The sequence below is a fragment of the Mustela lutreola genome, chromosome 4, assembly GCF_030435805.1.
Source record: "Mustela lutreola isolate mMusLut2 chromosome 4, mMusLut2.pri, whole genome shotgun sequence".
Taxonomy (NCBI): domain Eukaryota; kingdom Metazoa; phylum Chordata; class Mammalia; order Carnivora; family Mustelidae; genus Mustela; species Mustela lutreola.
In genome coordinates, this window is record NC_081293.1 from 188104127 (window position 1) to 188126129 (window position 22003).

The window sequence follows — 22003 nt, forward strand, 5'->3', positions numbered from 1 at the left end:
GGACATCACATATTGGCCTCAAGGTTCTTGCTTTCACCAGCAGTTGACCTTGGTGGACTGTTGATACTATTCTTGAAGACTATTTTCAGGATCTTTTGAACAGAAATAACTGTTCAGCTTTGGGGGTTGACTGGGACCTCACTATTCTTTTTGGACACTGCATTTAAAATGATCTTTGAACAAGTTTATGGTTGACCACATGCAGAAGTGGGAGCTGTGTGGCAATCTCAAGGCAGCGGGTTATAATTAATCCTGTAAAAGACCTAAGTGGTAAGCTGCCCCAGACTCAGCCCTTGAAAGAATGACTATAACTTTTATATAGTCTTTTTATATAGCATATAAACTTCTTGTAAAAAGGCCTAAATAGTAAATATTTTAAGCTTTGCAGGTCACGTAGTTTCTATCACAACTGCTTGACTGTGCCATTGTAGTGCAAAAACAGCCGCAGACAAAAACATCAACATAAGTGTGGCTGGGTTCCAGTAAAACTAGAAAGCAGTGGTGGGCCTCATCTGGGCCTTGGGCCAAACCTTGGTCTAAAGAATCTCACAGTTCATTTAATATGAATATTTTATTTTGCTAATTTACCAATACCTCTTTGAGCATAGTCCTTCCTTGCCATTTTAGGGATTTAATTTTATATGTCAGGTCAAAATTATTGTCTCTACAAACACAGGCACATAATATCTCATTATAAATGGAAAAGCCAATTCCTTAGATGTCACCAAAATTATTTTAATAGTGTTCCATTTATACAGCTTTTGAAACAATTATCCTGTCTCATTGATCTAGCTTTTCTTCAATAGAGGCAGTTTTTTGTTTTGTTTTACAGGAGTAATTTAGATATCACATGAATGAACCTAGCAATGTGACTTTCATGGTCTCCTCTAGCCTTAGGACAGATCTTACAGTACGGTAATTTATTCTTTCTCACCTGTGTGTTTCAACCATTCATGCCTTCCCCCGACTTTTTCTCTCAGGCCTAGAAGAGGGAGGCTTCATTGTCCTTGCTAAGGCAGGACTTTTTTTTTTTTTTAAACATTCTGTTAGCTCTCAAGCTTACTGCGTCCTACTCTTGCCCAGTTTAAAAAGAGTACGCAACATCTTCCCAACAAAAGTTAAAAAGCCGTATGTAAACCTAGAAACCATTGTTCACAGGAGCAGACTTTCCTTATCACTTACAACTCTAGCCCAGTTAGGACCAAAACAAAAGCTCAGCTGGATTTTTGCAGTGTGTTGCATTCATTTATGTAAATAATTGGGAATTCATTATCAAATGCTGTGTCATGGCAAGAAATTTAATTTCACTCACAGGAAAATGGAATTGGCCTTGTCTTCTAAAGGGATTGAAAGATGTGGTAGGTTCCTTAAACATGAGGATTATGTCTTTTATATTCCTTTATAATCCTCACAGCATTTGTCGAAGTTGGCTCCGAGGTCAATTATAAATACTTGTTGAAAATAGTATTTCAGCTGAAAACCGACTAAACCACAGTCACTTGAGATAAGAGGATCATTTTTGTTGAGTTAATTTATCTCCTTTATGTTACGTTTCTCAACCTAATGCTGTACCATGTAAGATATTAAAGGTTATCTTTTTAGCAATGTCCTTCACATGCAGATTAAAAGTTAATTGTTCTCTTTGTTTTATCTTTTTTTTTTTTATAACATGCCAACCCATGCCAATTAAACACCTCTTTTCTCAGATGGAGGCCAAAGTAAAGGGGACACTAAATTACCACGGAAATCTCAGTGACTTCCCAGCAAGCAATGGAGATGAGACATTCAGCTGGCTGATGGAATCTACCTGATGGGAAAGTCCTCTTGTGGTCATAGGGCTGCTGTTCTGTCGATGTTTACATTCTCTCGTCCCAAGCACTGTGGTGAGGAGGAAAAAAGGAAAGAGAACGTTACTTGAGTAAAGCCAGGTGCAGGAGGAAGAAATGCATTCGTGCAAAGTTAGTGACCTTTGGTCTCCTCTAAAGAAAGACAAAGTTATCATATTAACTGACTTGAAAGAGACTCAGTTGTCAAACCCACAGAAGTACAAATTTGATTTTTTCCCCGGCGGGGGGAGGAAGAAGGAATCTGAGGATTTGGGTATACTCCATCCATCCTGGGGGTTGGATCTGAACACTTGTAGATATAATTGCATAATAAAAGGCAATATATCTGGAATTAGGCCAGTTTGTCAGGAGTAACAATCATGTCTATTTGAGTGGACTATGCAGCAAATTGCCACACAAATTTTAATGACCCTGTGTCTGATACAGACAGTAGCTGAGTAAATATCATACCCTCACACAATCCTGAACAAACTTGAATCTTCTCCAGTGTGTAGCAACTCCCCGTGTAAATCAGTGGACTAAAGAGGCTTCAGGAAAGTTATTTTAGCACAGTGATATATATTATTAAATCATCAAGATTTTTAAAAGTCAAGAAATTGAGCCTGTTGCTCTTAACAGACGAAACTTAGATGCCCCCTTTTTGTAAAAGGGTCAATTTCGTCTTCCATTCAGAAGCAGGTACTTAAGTCTTCTTCAGGTGATTTGTGCATCTGGTATTGACTGGTTAATTCTTATTTCCATTCTTGATGTTAAAATGTGACTTTGTTCACATTTTTCTCTTCAGAAATGGGGATCTTTGACGTAGGGCTGCGACTTTGGTGCTCTTAGCCCTTGCAGGCCTACCGCTCTGAACTGTAGATTTCCCCAGCTTCCCCGCAGTTCACAACTTCTCCTGGTCTTTTAGCTAGTGGTACTTCAGGTGATATAGACAGGTGTAAGTGTGTACTGCACATGCCTCTTCATTGGTCATTCAAATGGCATATATTATATTTTTGGAATTTTTAAGATAGTATTTTAAAGGGAGGAATTACATTAGATCATGTGTACAAGGGATTATTTTTTATAACAATCACAATGTATTTTTACTCCCTGTATCCAGTGTAGTGAAATGGATTTGGAGCATTTGGGATCTTAAAGCTTTATTAATATTTACTGAGAATATTGATACATTAGTAAACCTGCAGACAGTAGTAAGACTGCTTAGTTATCATCGCTTCCTTATGCAAATACATATTCAACAAAGGATGTTAAGGGAGAAATTTATGGTTCTTTTTGGATACATTTGATTTTTTTTTCATCATCATTGGTCTTGTCTCTATCAATCTCTCTCTCTCACTCTTTTTTTCTCCCTATTTAGACTTCTGAATGTCTTTAAACCGTACCCAAGATTGGTGTAAGCTTGATCCATTTATAACAAACTCACCTAAAAAACAGCATCAGATTGGTAGTAGCAAGATTTTCATGTTTTCATTACAAGTCACCCTATACCTTCAGATTTATTTAAATAAGTGCATTAATGTGGCCTTTTTTTCCTTTTTAAACAAAAGTCCCAAATAACCTACAGGACTGAATGAGTTACCACAGATCTGTTCAGATCTGTGTTACCTGTATTTTGACTTCAGAGTCACATTGGCTTGCTTCATAGTAAAAAGTTAATAAGTAACTGAAAACTATTTCCAAAATGTTACAGTAAGGCAGAGGACTGTTTCAGAGAAATCATTGCTATAATTACTTGCCTCTAAGAATTTAGTTTACCAGTAGAACAAATAAGAATGTTGTGTCCACCCCAGAGGATGCTTCCAAAGGATATTGCGATGTTGCCTAGAGGTTTGACTTGAATTGAATATGTTTGATTAAAGATTGTTTGGTTTATTTAATTAGGGAAGCTTACCCAATTCTTGAGTTATTCCAGTGTAGTATACCTGTTGCTCTTACCTAATGTGGGGGAAAAAAAAAAGTCTTTGCTAATACTGTCTGTATAGGGAGTTTGCCTTTGGGAAGCTGACCTTGGTCTCACTTCCCGAACCAAGAGTCAGAGTGCATATTAATCTCTCTTCCTGCTGATAGTTGTGCACGTGTTCATCTGTGTGTATACATAAATTTATTTCTGTATAAAAATGCATCACTAGTTTAGGTCAGGGAATAATTTCAGTTTCTGAAATCCATCAGTTCTGAATCATGCCATGTGAAGATCCCTGATGATTCTTTTGTCTCCGTTAGAGAAGAACAGGATTATCAATTCTTCCCCCAAGTATTATTTTGTAACTAACCAGTAAAAATATCTGAAGGCCCTTGGCTCTGAGAAGTCCATATACAGGGAGGTGATATTCTGTTCTCTTCGGTCTTGATTCCCTGAGGACTGCTGCCAGATCCTGCCCTCAGCCCCATACCACATTTTCACTAACTTACGTCCATTTCAATCAAGTCTACCCTTTTGTGTTGTACAGATGAAACAAGCATCCTTTTATTTCTAAATAGATAAGTATGATCAGAGAGCTCCTACCTGTAAATACAGAACTATTTCTTTTCTAGATCATAACATTGAAAATGGTGTCCATACTTTACCGGCACCTGTCTTTACAGTTTTTCTTAATAAATACAGACATATAAATTGGTTATTTTTTAGCCCAGAGACTTGTGACCCATACTGTATTTTTGCACTTAAAAGTCAAATTATGTTATTTTTTAAATGGTGAGTAGTCAGAAAGGATATAGAGCAACGTGTATTTCTGAAGAGCATTAGCAACATCCCAATGCAAAAATAATCAGCACACTTGATTATGTCCCACTCGGCGGGACTCTTGATTCAGGAAAATTAAGCTGTTCGTTTTCAACTGTCTTGTATTTAAATTGCCTTCACTGATGTATAAGCTGTTACTGTACATACAAGTTAATCCTCAGTATTCACAAGCAATAACGGTCAGCGGAGTTGTCTTCAGAGACAGCCATGCTGAGCCTCGGTTGGAGACTGTTTGGGAGCAAAGTGTCAAGCTCATTCAGAGCCTCCAGAATCAATGCAAGCAATAATTCCACTATAACTCAATGATAATTCTTTCTCATATGCTTCTGAGATCAGAGGGTAAAAGAAATCAGGGGTTTAAGATCAGCCTGAAGAAAAACGTTTGGGAAAAAGAAGTGAAGTTAATCTGAAGTCGCAGAATCCTGATATTCTGAGGAAATCAGAGGCTCGTGTTCATACATTCTTTTATGCCTGCCACCCCTTTGATGGATGTTGTTAGCCCAAATTACGTTTTTTTTTTAATATCACAGAAGTTGAGTAGGGTTTCTTGCATCACCAAGGTAGGAGGAAGAACCGGGCACATACTTGTTTGGATACTGTGGGTTTGACACCTGTTGAAAACAACTTACTGGAAAAGATTTTTAACCCAGGATTTTTTTTTTTTTTTTTCCCCTTCCCAAAGCAGATCTAAATTGTTTACTACCCAGGGTTGGCAAGGGCAGGCCCCTCTAGTCTTTCTTCTCCGGTTGCCCTTACCACACCCCTTCCCTCCTCTACTTGGTTCACGACAGTTTCTGAGATGGAAACTCTACTGTTATTCCAACTGCCATTGATTGTGAGAACTCTCTGTCCCTTGGGACAGTCTCCTAGAACTCCAGTTGTCTATCATATTTGCTGCTACACTTGTATAATGAACTTTGCCTGTATTGGTCGATTATAATCTGATTTACAGTTCTTTATCTCTAGGAGGTTTTGTCCTATAACTTGACCCATACATAGAGTTAGGATACTTTATTTTAGGAGTGTACCATAAAAGCACACTGGTCCCGGAATTCTTTTTATTATCATGTAGGTTTTGAATTTGTGTTGGCTTCTTTTCTTGTTTGTTGCTGTTTTGTTTCTCTTTGTTTTAAATTAGAAATAGCAGAGTGAGAAAAATCTATAATCAGGCCGAACTTGAGACCTTTCCCTTGTGCTTCAGCACTGTAGTTTCTGCTGACCGTATGTTCTCAAAAGGGGCTCTTGTACTTTCTATTGTGCATGTATGATTGTTTTGTTTTGTTTTTTTGCTTTTGTAATAATGAAACAGAAATGCAGTAGTGGGTAAATGACCGATTACAAACATGTTATACAGTTTTATTTCATAAAATTGAAGGGGAAAAGTTTAACTCTCTGTAAATCATTTCTTAGCTCTGGTCAAATGCTTATATTACTCCTCTAAAACATGCTCAATTCAGGCCTTTGTCTTTGTTAAGTGCCTTTTTTTTCTTTCTTTTTCCCCCTCTTAAAAGTGTTCTCAGATATCCTAAGTACAGGCTTATAAGTCAGGGGATTCAGGAGGAAGAATCTCAAACTTGCCAACGTCATGTCATGCTGTAATATTCTTCCTTTTCTTTATATGTATAAGGATATATGTGTAAGATACATAATACATATATATGTGTATATATATGTATACATATGTAATATATATATATATATAACTAGTAGCTGCTGTACCATTGCATCCTTTCCAAACACAGCCCTTTCGATGTTTGCAAAACTACTGGCTTGTTTATTCCATTGCTTTTAGTCAATTAAAATGGGTAGATTGGGAAATTGTCTTTACACAAGATGCTATCTTCCCCCTTTGAATATCTGTTTGTAGACATTAACAAAAATACATAAATAGAATAAGTCATTTATTTCAATTTAAGTAAATTTAGTGGACTCATTGACTATTCCTGGATGTAACCATCTGCTCTCTGCCCTTCAGACTTGGCATGAGTAATCCTGGAGAAAGCATTGGAATAATAAGAGTCTTTTGAGGGTCAGGTTGATAGAGGTGCACTGTGGCAGGCAAGTGTAAAGACATGGGGGAGCCAGAGTTAGGAGCTCGGTGTTCTATCTGAGTACATTTTGAAGGAAGTTGGATACTGTGGGTTTGACACCTGTTGAAAACAACCAGCTTTGTCCACATTCAATGTGCATCGTATTTGCTTCTGGAAAATGATTTTCGAAGAATTCATACAGCTGCATATCTGTGAAAAGGTTAATAAACAGACTTCAGATACTCATGTAAACATTCACATAACTATAGCATTCTTGAGAGGTCTTCGGTTTTCTTTTCATTTGCCAGATAATTACATTTGGCTTAATCTGATTTTATAGCTATTTAGAGTTCTCCCTGGAGTGGAATAGTGTAATCTTCAGTATCTAAGATTCATCTGTTTCTTGTTGAAAACAGATAGGACACACAAAGGGAGACTAAGCTGAACCAATCCTCAGAGACCAGTACAAATATATCTAGTAAGTGCCCCCTTTTAAAGACATTTTAATTGGGAAGAGGAGACTGGTGGTTAACAGAAAGCAGTGGCTCCTGGTAGAGTCACTGGATGGCAGAAGCACTATCAGGCAGCCTCAGCTCAGACGCGTTACTCTGGAGTTACTGTATTTAACAGGGGGAATATCATTTAACCTTCGTGCCTCAGATTACCCATTAGAAAATTGGGTATAATATTCACCTACCTCCCAGGGATATCAGAGACTTTACTATTTCAAAAATACTTTGAGTTTTTCTAAAATGTCCTATGTAATTAAAAAAGTATTACCATCTTTCCACAGAGGCTAAAAAATGTTTCCCTGTGATGGGTATAAAAGTACCATAAGATTTTTAATTTTAAAGAAAAATCACTGGAATTCTACTTTAGATGCATATTATTTAAACATATTTGTGGTGGGATTAAAATGGTTAGTTTCAGGTTAACAAGGGTTCGGGGGAGTAACACTAAGTTTCTTAATTATAAGTAGGTTTTGGGGGTTTTTTTTTAGCCTTTTATGATGTTAATACACGTGTGATTTTTGCCAAGGTTGTGGAGCTACAGCTAGGTAAAGTTTGGATGATTGGCTTTTGGATTGATAAATGATCCTGCAAGTTTTAGCTGCCTCACTTTTCCATCTTCGCAATTTAATTTCCTTATTGTCACTTGTCTGGTGATGGACAGCCAAGCTTTTAACCTTCGAGGAATGAATGCGCGTCTCCTCGTCCTTGTACATCAGAGACTGTGCACTAATCCTGTCACTACAGGTCTATCCACCTTTGTGCCGTTGGGGCAAGCACTACACACAGCTGGGTAGATACTAGCTGGTCTACCTTTGTGTAACTCCGGCTTCTTCCACCCCTTAAAGAGTTAGAGCCATCCACTGCTCAGGTTATAGGAAAATAGGAGAGAGGAGGCAGGATTCACTTCTTAGCTGGGACGTGGGCTGGGAAGGGGAAGGGACAGAAGGAAGCGTGTTTTGCCCGTCTCTAAAGAAGAAATGAAGCTCCCCCTCTTGATCCCCCTCTCATCCTGGCATGTTAGGTAGTGATACTTAGAATTTTCCTTTATCGTTTCAACAACAGCAACAGGAAAAAATGGATGCTGTGTTTGTAGTTCGTGCTAAATGCTAAGCAAAAATTATTAGAGAGTGTGTGTAGATTTAAATTCTAGCACATATTCAGGGTCAGGAAAGAGAATGTAGAGGATGAGGAACAAATTACCCAGCTCAAGTGAGTCCAGAGAAAGCCCCAGGCCCAAGCAGACAGAGCATCTGTGTTAATTCCCACAATGGGCCAAGGCCCATTTAATCTAGTGATAGGATGTTTTTGTCTTAAAAATCACCTTTTGGCTTTTTATTGCTTTTTTCAAGATAACGCCTTAGTTAGTAACCTCTAAATATCAACTATGCAGATAAACATACTCTTTATTTTCCACATTTTCCCTCTTTTTCCATTCTTCAAATACAACTGTTAAATGACTTCTACCCAAAGAAATAAGGCATAAGGGTTTATGTGTGTTTGTTCCTCTAGAGAAAATTAACAGAAGCGTAAAACAGATATTTTGTGTGTTCATCTATCCTGAAATGTGAACTTTATATTGAAAAACTTAAGTACAGATCCTTTTACTAGTGCAAAACTGTAGTGAGAATCATGGAATGTCTTTGGGTTGTTAAGAAGAAATCATCCCAATGTTCAGTTCTGAGAAAGTTCTAGATTCTGTGGCACAGTGTTCAGGTTTGTAGAGCTGAACAGTTGGTCAGACTCTAATTAAAAATGGCTTTGAATATTTAATGTTGAATTCCTTTCTTCCTTCTTCTTACCTCTAGTTTGAGCCCTTAAGTTAACCATTTCATCACCCAGTTGCTAAGAGTCCCGAGAGGAAAGACGAGACTTTCACGTCCTTTTCTCACTCACTCTGGCGGTCTTTCCTGGGTCTCCACTGCATTCAGAAGTGAAGACTGCAGGCACAGTCCAGGACAATGTTCCTGTCCTCGCACAGACTCAGACAGGGACTTGATGGAGGCTTATCATCAGACTGCCTTTGAACAACTTTGAAATGAAAACTTAACATTTTTCTCAGATACTCCCAAAGTATCATTGGCTTAAAAGTAGCTATTGTGATCTTTATTTAATTTCTTCATACTGTTATTCTTTAACTTCTCAATCTTTCTTACATATTGCCATTTATGGTGAACCATTAGCAGTTTTCCAAACTGTATCCCCAACAGGTCAAGGATCCTTTCAGAAACCTCAGTAGTCTAATTAAAGGGGATTCTATGTCCAGGATTTGGCATCAAGTTCACTGGTGACTGGAATTGTTTTTTTTTTTTTTTTCTTCTCCCTTGTATTAAAAACTAGCTTTCTCTACCACTATACCTTGTGGTTGCTACAATTCATGGCTTCCTCTTGATATTTTTCAAGGTCATTCAAATGAGATGCAGACCTTTGTTAAGGGCTCTTATTTCTCATAATACTCTGCCTTGCTTATTTTCATATCCTTCCCCTGGAATAAACCTGCTTTGCAAAGGTCTGCTTCACACGGGCCATATAATTTCCTAGAACCAGTTTTATGTTCCTCAGAAAACTCTGTATGTTATTTGCTCCCATTTTGCTAATGATAATATAATTCTATTTTATCTTAAATCTAGTTTTAAAATATTTTATAATAGAGCGCTAATGGAAACCTAATTGAAATATAAAAAAGATAACTATTACTCAAGATAACTTGGAAATACTTCTGTTTTTGAAGTTAACAACTCCATCTACCCTCTAAGCACATTTAAGAGTCAGCAGTAACCAAGACCAGCCAGTCAGCATGTTTTTCTGTGACAACCTGCCCATAATTTGTCAGACCTTGCCTATCTTGTATTTTCTGTCCTTGTGGCCATAACCTTTCCTCATTTTTTTGCTGTTTTGTGCTGTTTGCAAGGTTAGTGTGCCCTGGACTGGCACATAAGAGTTTTTCTTTCCCATACCTGCAAAACTACCAAGGATTACCCTGATTTTGGCTAGGGGCACTAAAAGACAAAGAAGTTATTCTCAGCTGATAAAATCTATTGCTGTTTTATATAGTTAGTTAGAAAGTTGGCCATCTTTGGCCGGCTTTTTAAATCCTGGCTCTGCCTACATAATTAATTACATATACCATCTGAGACCTTCCCATAAGCAAGGGGCCTTTTCCACCAGCAGAGGCAGGTTTCCAGCCTACAAATAATTTCCTCTGATCTACATCCAGCCACAGAAAAGATTCAAACTTTGTATTGTCCTTTTGTTGGCTGTCATTAAAAAATTACAGAAAGTATCAAAAATCTCAAATTGTCCTTAAGAAAGGTATGTTATCTGGGGCTTGCCCTTGTGTTTTGCTCACGAAACATTGTCAAGCTTAAAAGGAAAAGGAAAAGAAATCTCTGGCTGGTGAGAATTTTGTGCCCCAAATAATACGCTAATCAGAGTTTACCGAGGTAACTAAGGGATGGGTGTTCTCTCTCTTTATTACAAGCAAGAAAGTTTATTTGCAGTTGTAAAATTATTGTGGAACTGCAGATCTTTTTGCTATTACTGATTGGGAATAAGGATTCTGATTTTTAGTCTGGGTGAGCACATATTTCCAACACGTGGGGTATGAATTTTGATAAGGGAAAGACTTTTGTTTGGTAACAGAAGGAAAAACAGGACTTAACCAATACAGTGAACGTTCACTCTCTAGAGGAACTTCCCTCCAGGTACACATCTTCCTCTTTAGCCGCCTCCACACTTGACAGAGATGCCAACATGTTCCACAACTGATCTCGAAGGAAGGAGCCTAAAGAATTGCAGCTCCTCTGGGTAAAGGGCACTGATTACTGTCTTGCATTTGTTTCTAGGGAGGTGCGTTTTTGCTAACTTGAAGGGATATACTGTATTTTAAATAAGTGTGTGACTTAATATTTTGGGATTTTTTTTTTCCTCCTTTAAAACTGGACCTGAACACAGCTTTGAGTTGATATTTGTAATAATCTCAGGACCTGAAAGATTGTAGCATTTAGTGTGTCTTAAAAATTATGTACTGTACCAGCCATGGATCTTTGTAAATATACCTGTCTCCCTTTTTTGTATTATTTTAGTAAAAAAAAAAATAATAAATTTAAATAAAAGGGGGTGGTGAGGACATGTGAATGGGTGTGGGTATGTATGTGTGTGTGTTTGTATAAGGCTCTTTTGAGACGAACTGGTGCTTGTTTAATTTCCGGCTCTACTTAGAGCAGGAATATGGACAAACTGCTGCTACTGACCCCTGCACTGAGCCGAGGTATTTCCATTTTGTCTTTTCCACGGTGGATTGAATATGGGCTGCCAGGACATGACTGAGAAGTTAAATTCTTCCCACTGCCATCTTGCCTTTGCATTCTCTGTTCTGCACACCCTCTGAACTTGAATGGTAAAGCTTTCCAAACTCTGGGTGGTTTGGTGGTCTCTAGTTTTTAGAGAGTTCTTGTCACTGTTTTCTAAGCAGAAAGAAGGACAGGTAAATTTTTTTAACTAAAAAAATAACCACACATTTCATAAAACCCTGATGAATTTTGGATATGTGAGAGGGCTTAAACATTCCTAAATATGGATCTGTGAATTTAGTAAATTAGCCCTATGGATATACCCCTTCAGTGCAGGGAATTTTTTTTCTTTTTTTTTTCTTTTCTTTTTGTTTTTTTGCAACAGCCTTGCTCATATTCCAGGTATAGCTAGCAAACCCCTGTTTTAAAGCAGGAGCCTTATTTGATTCAGTGTAGATGTTTCCTGTCTATCCTTCTGTGACAGGACCTTTTACATGAGTGTTTTTTTCTTTTTGTATGTGTTATGTGTTGTATTAAATAAAGAGGAATGTACATATTATTCTCGTGTCCATTGTATTATTTGGTTAACTTGGGTTTTAGTACCTCATTCTATCAGTAGGGTTTGAGGATCTGTTGTCTGTATTGTACTGTGCCAGGCGCTATCAGAAACAGAAGTAAAGGGCAGGGTCCCCACGTCAGTGTATTAACAAACACTTTGCTATCTCATGACAAGTTAAAAGATTACAGTTCAAAATTTGTCACAAAGGTGTGATCCATTGCTGCCTGACATATGAGTTTAGAGCAGGGGAGAAACAGGACTGGAGAGAGCTGAGAAGACTTTGTCAGTTGGATGGCACTTGAGCCGGGTCTCGGGATACTGGGATTTGGCTAGGAAGAAGGAAAAAGGAATGTCCTGAGCAGAGTGAGCAGAGTCAGGAAGAAGCAGGAAAGAGACTGGTCTGGTATGAGGTGTGCACTGGGATTAGTAGAAGCCAGGCTGGAAGTCCTAGAACACAGGCCCACTAGGTTCTTCCTTCAGGCTATAGGGCGTGTGCATATGTGCATGTGCGTGCGTGTGCGTGTGTGTGCGCGCTGCCAGGCTCAAGGTTTGAAATGTAGACGTGAGAATTATCTGCAGAAGTGATCTTCCATGGGGCTGGTTGGCTGGCTGGCTCAGTCGGTACAGCATGTGACTCTTAATCTTGGAGGAGTGGGTTCAAGTCCCACAACGGGTATAGAGATTACTTTAGAATTTTTAAAAAAATAAAGACCAAAAAAAGGAAGCGATCATTTAAATCCTTACTTGTAGAAGACTTCTAAAAAAAGTGCAAGTAAGATAAAGGGTGGAAAAAGAAGTCAACCTTAGAACTCTGAGGAAGGGGTCGGGAAAGGATAAAGAGATAGAAAGGAACTTGGTGGAGAAGCAGTTTGTCATTTGTGTATGTATATACACGTAGAAAACCCGAAAAAGGACATATACTCCAAAATATATAAAGAGTGGTTATATAAGTGCTTTTTTCTTTTTCCTTATACTTACATGTATTTTTGGTGCTTTATCATTAACATGAACTTTTAAAAGGGTTGGTCCTTGTGCATGGAGAATAGGCTGCAGTTGTTTTTACTAAAAACATGTTAAGGACAGACTTGCCAAAGCCAGTTCTTGGGAAGTAATAACCCTAAAGATAATTATTGTTATTTGACTACACTCAACTATGTTGTCACTGTCTTGTAAATGTGTATTAACACATTAAAGGTGTTATTGTAAGCAAGATTTTTTTTTTTTTTTTTTTTTTAATGTAGGCTCCATGCCCAGTATGGAGCCCGATACAGGGCTTGAACTCATGACCCTGAGATCAAGACCTGAGCTGAGGTCAACCAACCAAGCCCCCCAGGTGCCCCTGTAAGCAAGATATTTTTAAATCTATAATTTCCCCAAGCTTATTTGACCACGGAATTTTTTTTCATGTAACTCCAATTAACAAATTATGTAAGGCCTGTAAAGCACCCAGCACAGTGACCCAGGAATCCGCACCAGGAAAGCTTAGCTCTTACCATTCAAACTCGTTCTGTTTTATTATGTATTATATTCTGTGGTTTGAAAAGTTTCTAAGAAGATAACCTAGCTCCAAGAGTTAAGGACTTCAGAATAACCTTTAGAGAGCCAGCAAGTAATCAGGTAGAGAAATGCAACCCATCTTCTAGAGTTGAATGAAGGTCAAGTGTCTGGAAGGTAGGGTTTTTCAAGGGAGTATAGAAAGATATATGGAGCAGGAACTATGTTTTACACTGTCCACGTGGGCAGGAAATGGTGTCAGACCTGAGCTTTAGGATGGGAAAGTGGTTGTCTAGGACATGGACACAGAACAACCACTACAGATGGAACTCTAAGGCCAAATTAATGGGCGGTAGAGTTACTTTCCTTTTATAAGTTGATTCTAAGGGGGAAATGGATTGTACAAAAATTCTGTGCAGGGACCCCTGGGTGGCTCAGTTGGTTGGACGACTGCCTTCGGCTCAGGTCATGATCCCGGAGTCCCGGGATCAAGTCCCGCATCGGGCTCCCAGCTCCACGGGGAGTCTGCTTCTCCCTCTGACTTTCTCCTTGCTCATGCTCTCTCTCACTGTCTCTCTCTCAAAAAAATAAATAAAATCTTAAAAAAAAAAAATTCTGTGCAATGATGTAAAAGTTTGAAATAGTCTAAGGCCATGTTAGGATTGGTTAAGTAAATTAAAAATATATTAAATAAAATATTTTAAAAATAAGAAATGGCAAAGATGTCCAGGCATTAAGAAAGAGCCATTATATGTGTAAATGCACATAGGCAAGGAAAAATAAATAGAAAAACTTAACACTCCCCAAATTTAAAGAGTGGTGGTATGAGTGCTTTTTCTCCATCCTTTTACCTGAAAGTATTTTCAACAAACATGGATGACATGAGAAAGGGTTTTTTTCTGTTTGTTTTAAAGAAACAAACAGGTGGCCTTGGATGAAGAAAGGGAGAGAGATGGGAAAGAGGCTCTTCCTTGTGTCATCACTGGGAGAAGGGAAAAGAAAAGACTGTATTTCTTCTACTCAGATCCTATTAGATCCCAAAATTGGATCTGTTTTGGAGAGAAGACAAAATGAACTGCTTGATTTAAGATAAAGAGTTTTGGGGGCACCTGGCTGGCTTGGTAGAGCACGCAACTCTGGGTCACTGATCTCAGGGTCATGAGTTCAAGCCCCACATTCGACATGGAGCCTACTTAATTTAAAAAATAAAATAAAGGGCGCCTGGGTGGCTCAGTTGGTTAAGCGACTGCCTTCGGCTCAGGTCATGATCCTGGAGTCCCGGGATCGAGTCCCGTATCGGCCTCCCTGCTTGGCAGGGAGTCTGCTTCTCCCTCTGACCCTCCCTCTTCTCATACTTTCTCTCTCTCAAATAAATAAAATCTTTAAAAAATAATAAAATAAAATAAAGATTTGGGGGGGGGGCGGGAAAAGATTATCCTTGCACTTGGGATAGGAAAAAAAAAAAGTACCAAGTACATAGGCATACAGTGAGTACAAAGTATGTCTTTCGAAGCCATGGTTCTATATCCTTTTCTCAGAGGAGCCAGTGCTACCAATTTTTTCAGTTAATAAATATAAATACATACCTGACTCTTAAGCATAAATTTAGCAAATGTACTTTTTTTTTTCCGTTATTTTGGAGGTTATTCCACATCAGTACATGGGGGTCTGTGTCATTCTTTTTGACAGCTCACAGTATTCCAACTTGTGGTGTCATCACTATTTATTGTATCTGTTTTTAACTGATGAGCATTTAGATGACCGTCACAAGGCTGACTGTGATATCTGTGGAGGCATATAGAAGTTCATCCTGGTGTAGGTAATAATGACCTGACGTACTAGAGGTGAAAGTCAGTGTCTCGGATCTTTGACGTTGCTTCTTATCCAAGTAAAGCTTTGAGAAGTACTTGATAAACCATTTTTTTTTAAGGGTTTTGAAAATTGGAAAGCGAAGCAGAAAAGCTGATTCTGGGTGCACCAAGGGTTGAATTACATGGCAAGTGAGATCATGTGATTTTTCAAAGGACGGGTCCCTCTGATGCCAGTATGCCCCGGTATGTCATGAGGATCCTTACCTCGAAAATGATGCTCTCCCCCATCGGTGTGTGCCTTGACGTGGCTTGTTTTTTCTGTCTGTATAATTACCTCTTCTGTGTCCCTGTGTCTGTCCCTCTGCCATTTCCCCACTCTTTTTTCTAATAGGTGGCATAGCATGAAGGAGAACACGCTGACATGAGACAGATGGGTTCCCAAGTCCCTACTATAAAGCCCTAATTTAGACAAGATGCTTAGCTCATTTTAGCCTGTTTCCTTATATGTACAGTGATGATAGCCAATGGTGGGGGCGTGGCTGAGTTAGAGACTAGATAGGGAAAGCACCTAGCATAGTGCCTAGCACATACAAGCTAATGAATGGTGGCTATGTTATTCTCACTCTCTGCCTTTTTTCTTAAATTCATTTCTTAAACTCATGCTTCCTCTTGTTCTCCTAACTTCCAAAACTGCAGAGGTGAAGCCGTAGTGTTTAAAAAAAAAAAAAAAAATCTTTCCCTTTTTTAATACTTAAAGTACAGAAGTGGATAAACATCAGAATTCTTTGATCACAGGTGTCAAACCCCTGGCTTAACAAAGAGAATCTTCTCTAAAAACTAGAGTCTGTTAAACAAAACAGTAAAGGGCATCTTTTGGTTCATGTAACTAATAGTCTAGAGGTGAGCGTGGTGTAGGTGAAAGCTTTACCCAGTGGTTCAGTGTCCTCAACACTGTCTCCGTGGGGACAAAGGGTCAGATTCCACACAGTCTGACTTCAGGCTCTCCCTTTGCAGCCACATGGCCACTCCCACTCTAAACAACATGTATGTGCTATGTGTAGTTTATTTTTGCTTTATTGTACCTCAAATGCAAAGCAATGCGTTAATCAGGGGCCTCAATTCATAGCACATGGTCATCACCACTCAGTACAAAAACTCATTCCCTCTCTTTATTATATAAGATTCAGTTTCTCCTTCCTTCCTTAGTCCCCAGTCCCCCGTATCTCATAGGTGCCCACTTGATACATGGCCCTTCCCATCCATGTATACTTCTAAAATAGTGTTATTTTGTGTGTGTACACCTTTAATTCATACAAATGGTCTGAGGCTATAAATCTTGCTGTTTCCTCCTTTTCTCACTTTTCTTAGATTTGTTTGCGTTGCTATGTGGGCATCCTGTGTGTTGCTTATCTCTGCATGGTTTTCCATACTATATATCCACCACAGTTTTCAGAAATTTCTTATTGGCTACGGATAGTTTTCTGCGAGGTGCCTGTTCATCTCTGCTCATCATTCAATTGCATTTTATCTTTTTGTTGCAGATATTAATCTCTTACCAGGTTGAGATGTGTTTGATATTTTCATCTATAATCTCTCTTTTAACTTTGTCCATGACATCCTCTGTTGAACAGAAAATCTTTATTTATTTTTTTTTCATTGTATTCTTACTTTATTAAATCTTATTTGTATTTTTTAAGGGAAAAACACACAGAGTAGGCTACATTGAAGAAAGCTTATTTTTATAAGAGAGTTAAGAAGCCTTTAAGATACTTCCAGGTACTATCTTCAGTGATGCTTCTTTTCTTTATTCTGGGACTCTAGGTAATATTCAGCCCCTACAGCTACCACAAATGCTGCAAATCCCCATTTGAATCCTTTTAATATTGCACCAACAAAGGAAACATTGTGTGCAAAGCCACCCATGTATCTCCAAGCTTCATTGCGGCCCCATGGGTCCCTTAGCCCTCGTGCAGCCAGCCTCTCCTGGACAGTTTCTAATGGCGTCCCTTCTATCTTCCATTGTCTGTAATCTGGAAGTTCCAGTTTACTATGGCCATGTTCATGCCCATGTCCGTGGGCCATGTCTGACAGCAAATCTGACCTCTCACAACACTCAAGAGTCAATCTTCCAGCCGGTGCCAAGCGGAAACCGAAAATCTTTATTTTTAATGGTCAAATTGATCCATTTTTCTACAGATATGTGTCGAGGGGTTTGTTAGGAGATACTTCCCTACCCTTGGGTCACAAAGATCTCCTCTTACACTTTCTTCTATTAACTTTATAGTTTTAAGTTTGATCTATAGAGGTATTGTTCATGCATTGATTCTGGGTACTCTACAATTGCTTTTATGAATGGCACGCTATTCTCCATTATACACTCTAATAGTGTTCACTAGTATCAGGGAATGCTACTGATTTCTGAAAGTTGAGTTTGTGTTCAACAACGTTGCTAAACTCTCTAATTCAAATAACTCGTGATTATTTTATTAGCTTTTCAATGGAGATGATCATATCATCTACAAAAAATGACAGGGGGTGGGCGCCTGGGTGGCTCAGTGGATTAGGCCGCTGCCTTCGGCTCAGGTCATGATCTCAGGGTCCTGGGATTAAGTCCCGAATCGGGCTCTCTGCTCAGCAGGGAGCCTGCTTCCTCCTCTCTCTCTCTCTGCCTGCCTCTCCGACTACTTGTGATTTCTCTCTGTCAAATAAATAAATAAAATCTTTAAAAAAAAAAAAAAAAAAAATGACAGGGGGTGCTTAGCTGGCTCAGTCAATAGAGCGAACAATTCTTGATTTCTAGGTTGTGAATTCAAGCCCCATATTGGGTGTAGAGATTGCTTAAATAGATAGATACATAGATACATAGATAGATAAGCTAGGGGGAGGGGGCAGTATAATTTCCTCTCCCACTTCTTTCACTTTTGTCTTATCTTAGATCATTACACTGGCCCTTCAATACAGTGTTAAAGAGTAGTGTTAAAAGCAACATCTAAAAAAAAAAAAAAAAAAACAGTGACATCTTTGTTCCTTACCTCTATTTTCTCCGTTAAGTGTGGTGTTTATTCTAGATTTTTCGTATATAGTTTTTATGAAGTTAAAGTTCTATTCTGGGATGCCTGGGTGGTTTAGCTGGTTAAGTGTCTGCCTTCAGCCCAGATCATGATCCCAGGGTCCTGGGGATCAAGTCCCAATGGGGTTCCTTGCTTGGCAGGGAGTCTGCTTCTCCCTCTGCCTGCCACCTCCCCCTGCTTGTGCTCTCTCTCTTTCTCCCTCTCTGATAAATAAACAAATAAATAAAATATTTTTTAAAAAAATCCTAAAAATCGCTACAACAATTCCTAAAGAGCCCTTAAAAAATTCCTATTCCTGGGGCACCTGGGTGGCTCAGTGGGTTGAGCCGCTGCCTTCAGCTCAGGTCATGATCGCAGGGTCCTGGGATCGAGCCCCACATCGGGCTCTCTGCTCGGCTGGGAGCCTGCTTCCTTCTCTCTCTCTCTGCCTGCCTCTCTGCCTGCTTGTGATCTCTCTCTCTCTGTCAAATAAATAAATAAAATCTTTAAAAAAAAAAATCCCTATTCCTAATTTTCTGGGAATGTTGGTCATAGGTATGAGTTGGATTATATCAGGTGCTTTCCCTATAAGACCAATAACATGATCTACTCCTCCAGAAAATTTCTTAGAAATGTATTCATAATTTTTTTATTCTTATAATCTTTAATGTATCCTTGATTTCCTCTTTCATTCTTGGTTTTGTTTATAAGCATCACTCCCTTTTTCTCCTTAAGTCTTGCCAGTCTTATTCAATCTTCTTCAGTCTAATTTTTTAGGAAACCATGAATTTTATTGGGTACATCCATGTTCATTACGGTTATATCTTTTTGATTTACTGTTTTTTCCACCAATATATAATGTCTCTCATTTTTCTTTATGATGTGTTTGCCCGGTTGTTGTTTGATATCCCAGGTATCTATATTCTGAATAATATTCCATTGTATGAATATATCACATTTCTATTTATCCATTTATCAGCTGATAGACACCGAGGCCATTTGCATATTTTGGATAGGATGAATAATGCTGCTATAAACATTTTTGTACCGTAGTTCCCCCTTATCCAAGTGGTATATGTTCCAAGACTCCCAGTGGATGCCTGAAACCACTTTTAGTACTGAGCCCTACATATACTATGTTCCTATCATACATACTTAAGATAAAGGTTAATTTATAAATTATGCACAATAAGAGATTATCAATAATAATGAATAAAATAAAACAATTATAATAATATACTGTGATAGAAATTATGTGAATGTTGTCTCTTCCTCTCAAAATATCTTCTTGTATTGTACTCACCCTTGCCTACAAAATGCCTACATGATGAGATGAAGGCAGGTGAATGACATATGCATTATGATGTAGCATTAGGCTACCACCCACCTTCTAACGCTGTCGGAAGGGAGATCATCTGCTTCCAGACCATGGCTGACCATGGGTAACTGAAATTGTGGGTCAAGGGGACTACTGTACAAGTTTTTGTGTGGATGTATGTTTTCACTTCTCTTAGGTATGTACTAATAATATCTGATTAGGTGTGGAACTGCTGGGCCATATGGAAACTCTCTGTTTAACTTTTTGAGGAACCACAAAACTATTTCCCACAGTAGCTGAAACATTTTGCATTTCTACTAACAATATAGAAGAGCTTAAATTTCTCTGTGTGCTTGTCAACACTTGTTATTTTCCATTTTTTTTATGAGGGCTATTGCAGTAGGTATAAAGTGAAACTCATCCTTTTGATATGCATTTCCCTAATGACTCGTGGTGTTGAGTATATTTTCAAGTGCTTATTAAGTACTTAGTATATTGGTATAATTATAGTAGATAGCTAAGTATATTAAGAATAAAAGTAATTCTTCAAGGAGAGTTTCCAAACTTTGTGACTTTGTACTGTAACCTTTCTCAGGCCTTGCATGTTTGAACTTACCATTTTTACCTCCTCACATTTATAGACTAGTTTAGCTGGATATAATATTCTAAGTTATTTTCCTTCAACATTTAGAAAATATGACTCGATTGCTTTTTTGTCTCCAGTGTTTGTTAGAAAAACTAATGTCAATCAAATTCTTACTCTTTGGTGGACTATCTGCTCCTTCTTTTAGAACTTTGTTTTTGTCTTTGGTGTTCTTTAATTTCACTATAATGTGTCAAAATTTAGTTTTGCCATATTTATTCTGTTTGGTGCTCCATAAGACCTATGTATTAGAATCTTTTTTATCTTTAATTTTTGAAAGCTCTTATGATTTCTGTAAATATTTTCTTCCCTAAATCTATTTTCTCTCTTTCTGGAACACATATTGTACAGATATTTACATCATCATTTCTTCAATGTTCTTTCATATTCCCCATCTCTTTCTAGTACCTTCTGGGAAAATTCCTTGAGCTGATCTGGACCATTATTCATTTTTCAGCTATGTAGCTGTTCTTGTTTTTATCCAATCTATCCGGTTTATTCACTATTACATATATCATACCCAGTATTTCCATTTGGTTCTCTAGAGCTGCTTATTTGTCATTATTGTCCTCCTATCTCAGGAAGGATCTTTACTATGCTATCTTAAATTCTTGATTTGTTCCATTCTGGTTTGTCTAGTACAGTTTGTTCCAGTTATTGTCTCTTTTGGTGTGACTCTACTCCTCAAATATCTGATTATTTTCACTTGTGAGGTTGTTTTTTCCAGGGTTTATAAACAGCTTTCTTAGCTGGGAATGTATACTAAGGACAGAGGCCAAGGTGGGGCCCTAGCATGTGCTTTTAAGAACCAGGATGGGAGCCTCAGAGGGCATTTCTCAAGGCCAAGTCCCAAGCACCAGAGTCAGATCTTGACCCAAACTGTAGGTCCAGTCTTGTTATTGTTTTCTGCTAACTTGTTCACAGTGGCTTATCTTTGTGTTCAGTGATTTTTTATTATATATCTCTGCACTTTTTAGCTTCATCTATGGGCATTCTTTGAGGCCTAGGTTTAAAGTATGTCCCTCTAAAGAGTATTTGAGTTTGCTTTTTCCTTGCTCCTAGGAACATTACCAACCAAGGACCACACCAAACTAAGCGTTAGCTTAAGGATTTCAGGGCCTCAGAGACAGGATGAATTTCAGCCACTAAAGCATGTGACAGGTTATTGCTTTTGGTTAGGAACTCTTACAGAAGGTTCTCCACCCTGCTAGCCCACCCTGAGCTGAGATTAAGACAGAAAGGTCTCGGGGTGTCTGCCTGGTAGAGCATGTGACTCTCAGTTTCAGGGTTGTGAGTTTAAGCCCCATGTTGGGTGAGTGTAGAGATGACTTAAAAAATAAAATCTTGGGGCACCTGGGTGGCTTAGTGGGTTAAAGCCTCTGCCTGCAGCTCAGGTCATGATCCCAGGGTCCTGGGATCGAGCCCCACATCGGGCTCTCTGCTCAGCAAGGAGTCCGCTTCCCTCTCTCTCTCTGCCTGCCTCTCTGCCTATGAATGATCTCTGTCTATCAAATAAATAAATAAAAATCTTTAAAAAAAATAAATAAAATAAAATAAAATCTTAAAAAACAAAAACAAAAACACAAAAGTCTCTTCTTAGTGAGATCAGGGATATTTTTTTCATTCCCACCAATGAGGTCAATGTTGGGGGTTCCATCATTTTGTAAGAGTTTTTTAATAATTCATTTAAAAAAATATTTTATTTATTTA

General features: G+C 38.4%; 2 protein-coding genes across 4 annotated transcripts in view; one reads left to right on the plus strand and one right to left on the minus strand.

Moving 5' to 3' along the window:
* UBN2 (ubinuclein 2) overlaps positions 1 to 22003 on the plus strand; it is a 100139-nt gene that overhangs the window by 75730 nt on the left and 2406 nt on the right. For 2 of the 3 annotated variants that reach the window (XM_059171985.1, XM_059171987.1), the window contains exon 17: positions 1707 to 11977. The exons of the other annotated variant lie outside the window; for it this stretch is intronic. In XM_059171985.1, the coding sequence (XP_059027968.1) occupies positions 1707 to 1756 (50 nt within the window). In that variant the 3' untranslated portion in view covers positions 1757 to 11977. Of the gene's footprint in view, positions 1 to 1706; positions 11978 to 22003 lie in introns of those variants that run through there. 3 annotated transcript variants of the gene reach the window in all.
* LOC131829831 (NADH dehydrogenase [ubiquinone] 1 beta subcomplex subunit 3) lies at positions 16920 to 17430 on the minus strand. The gene has a single exon (XM_059172007.1). It carries the CDS (start codon positions 17362 to 17364, stop codon positions 17068 to 17070), a length of 297 nt encoding a protein of 98 aa, XP_059027990.1. The 5' UTR covers positions 17365 to 17430; the 3' UTR covers positions 16920 to 17067.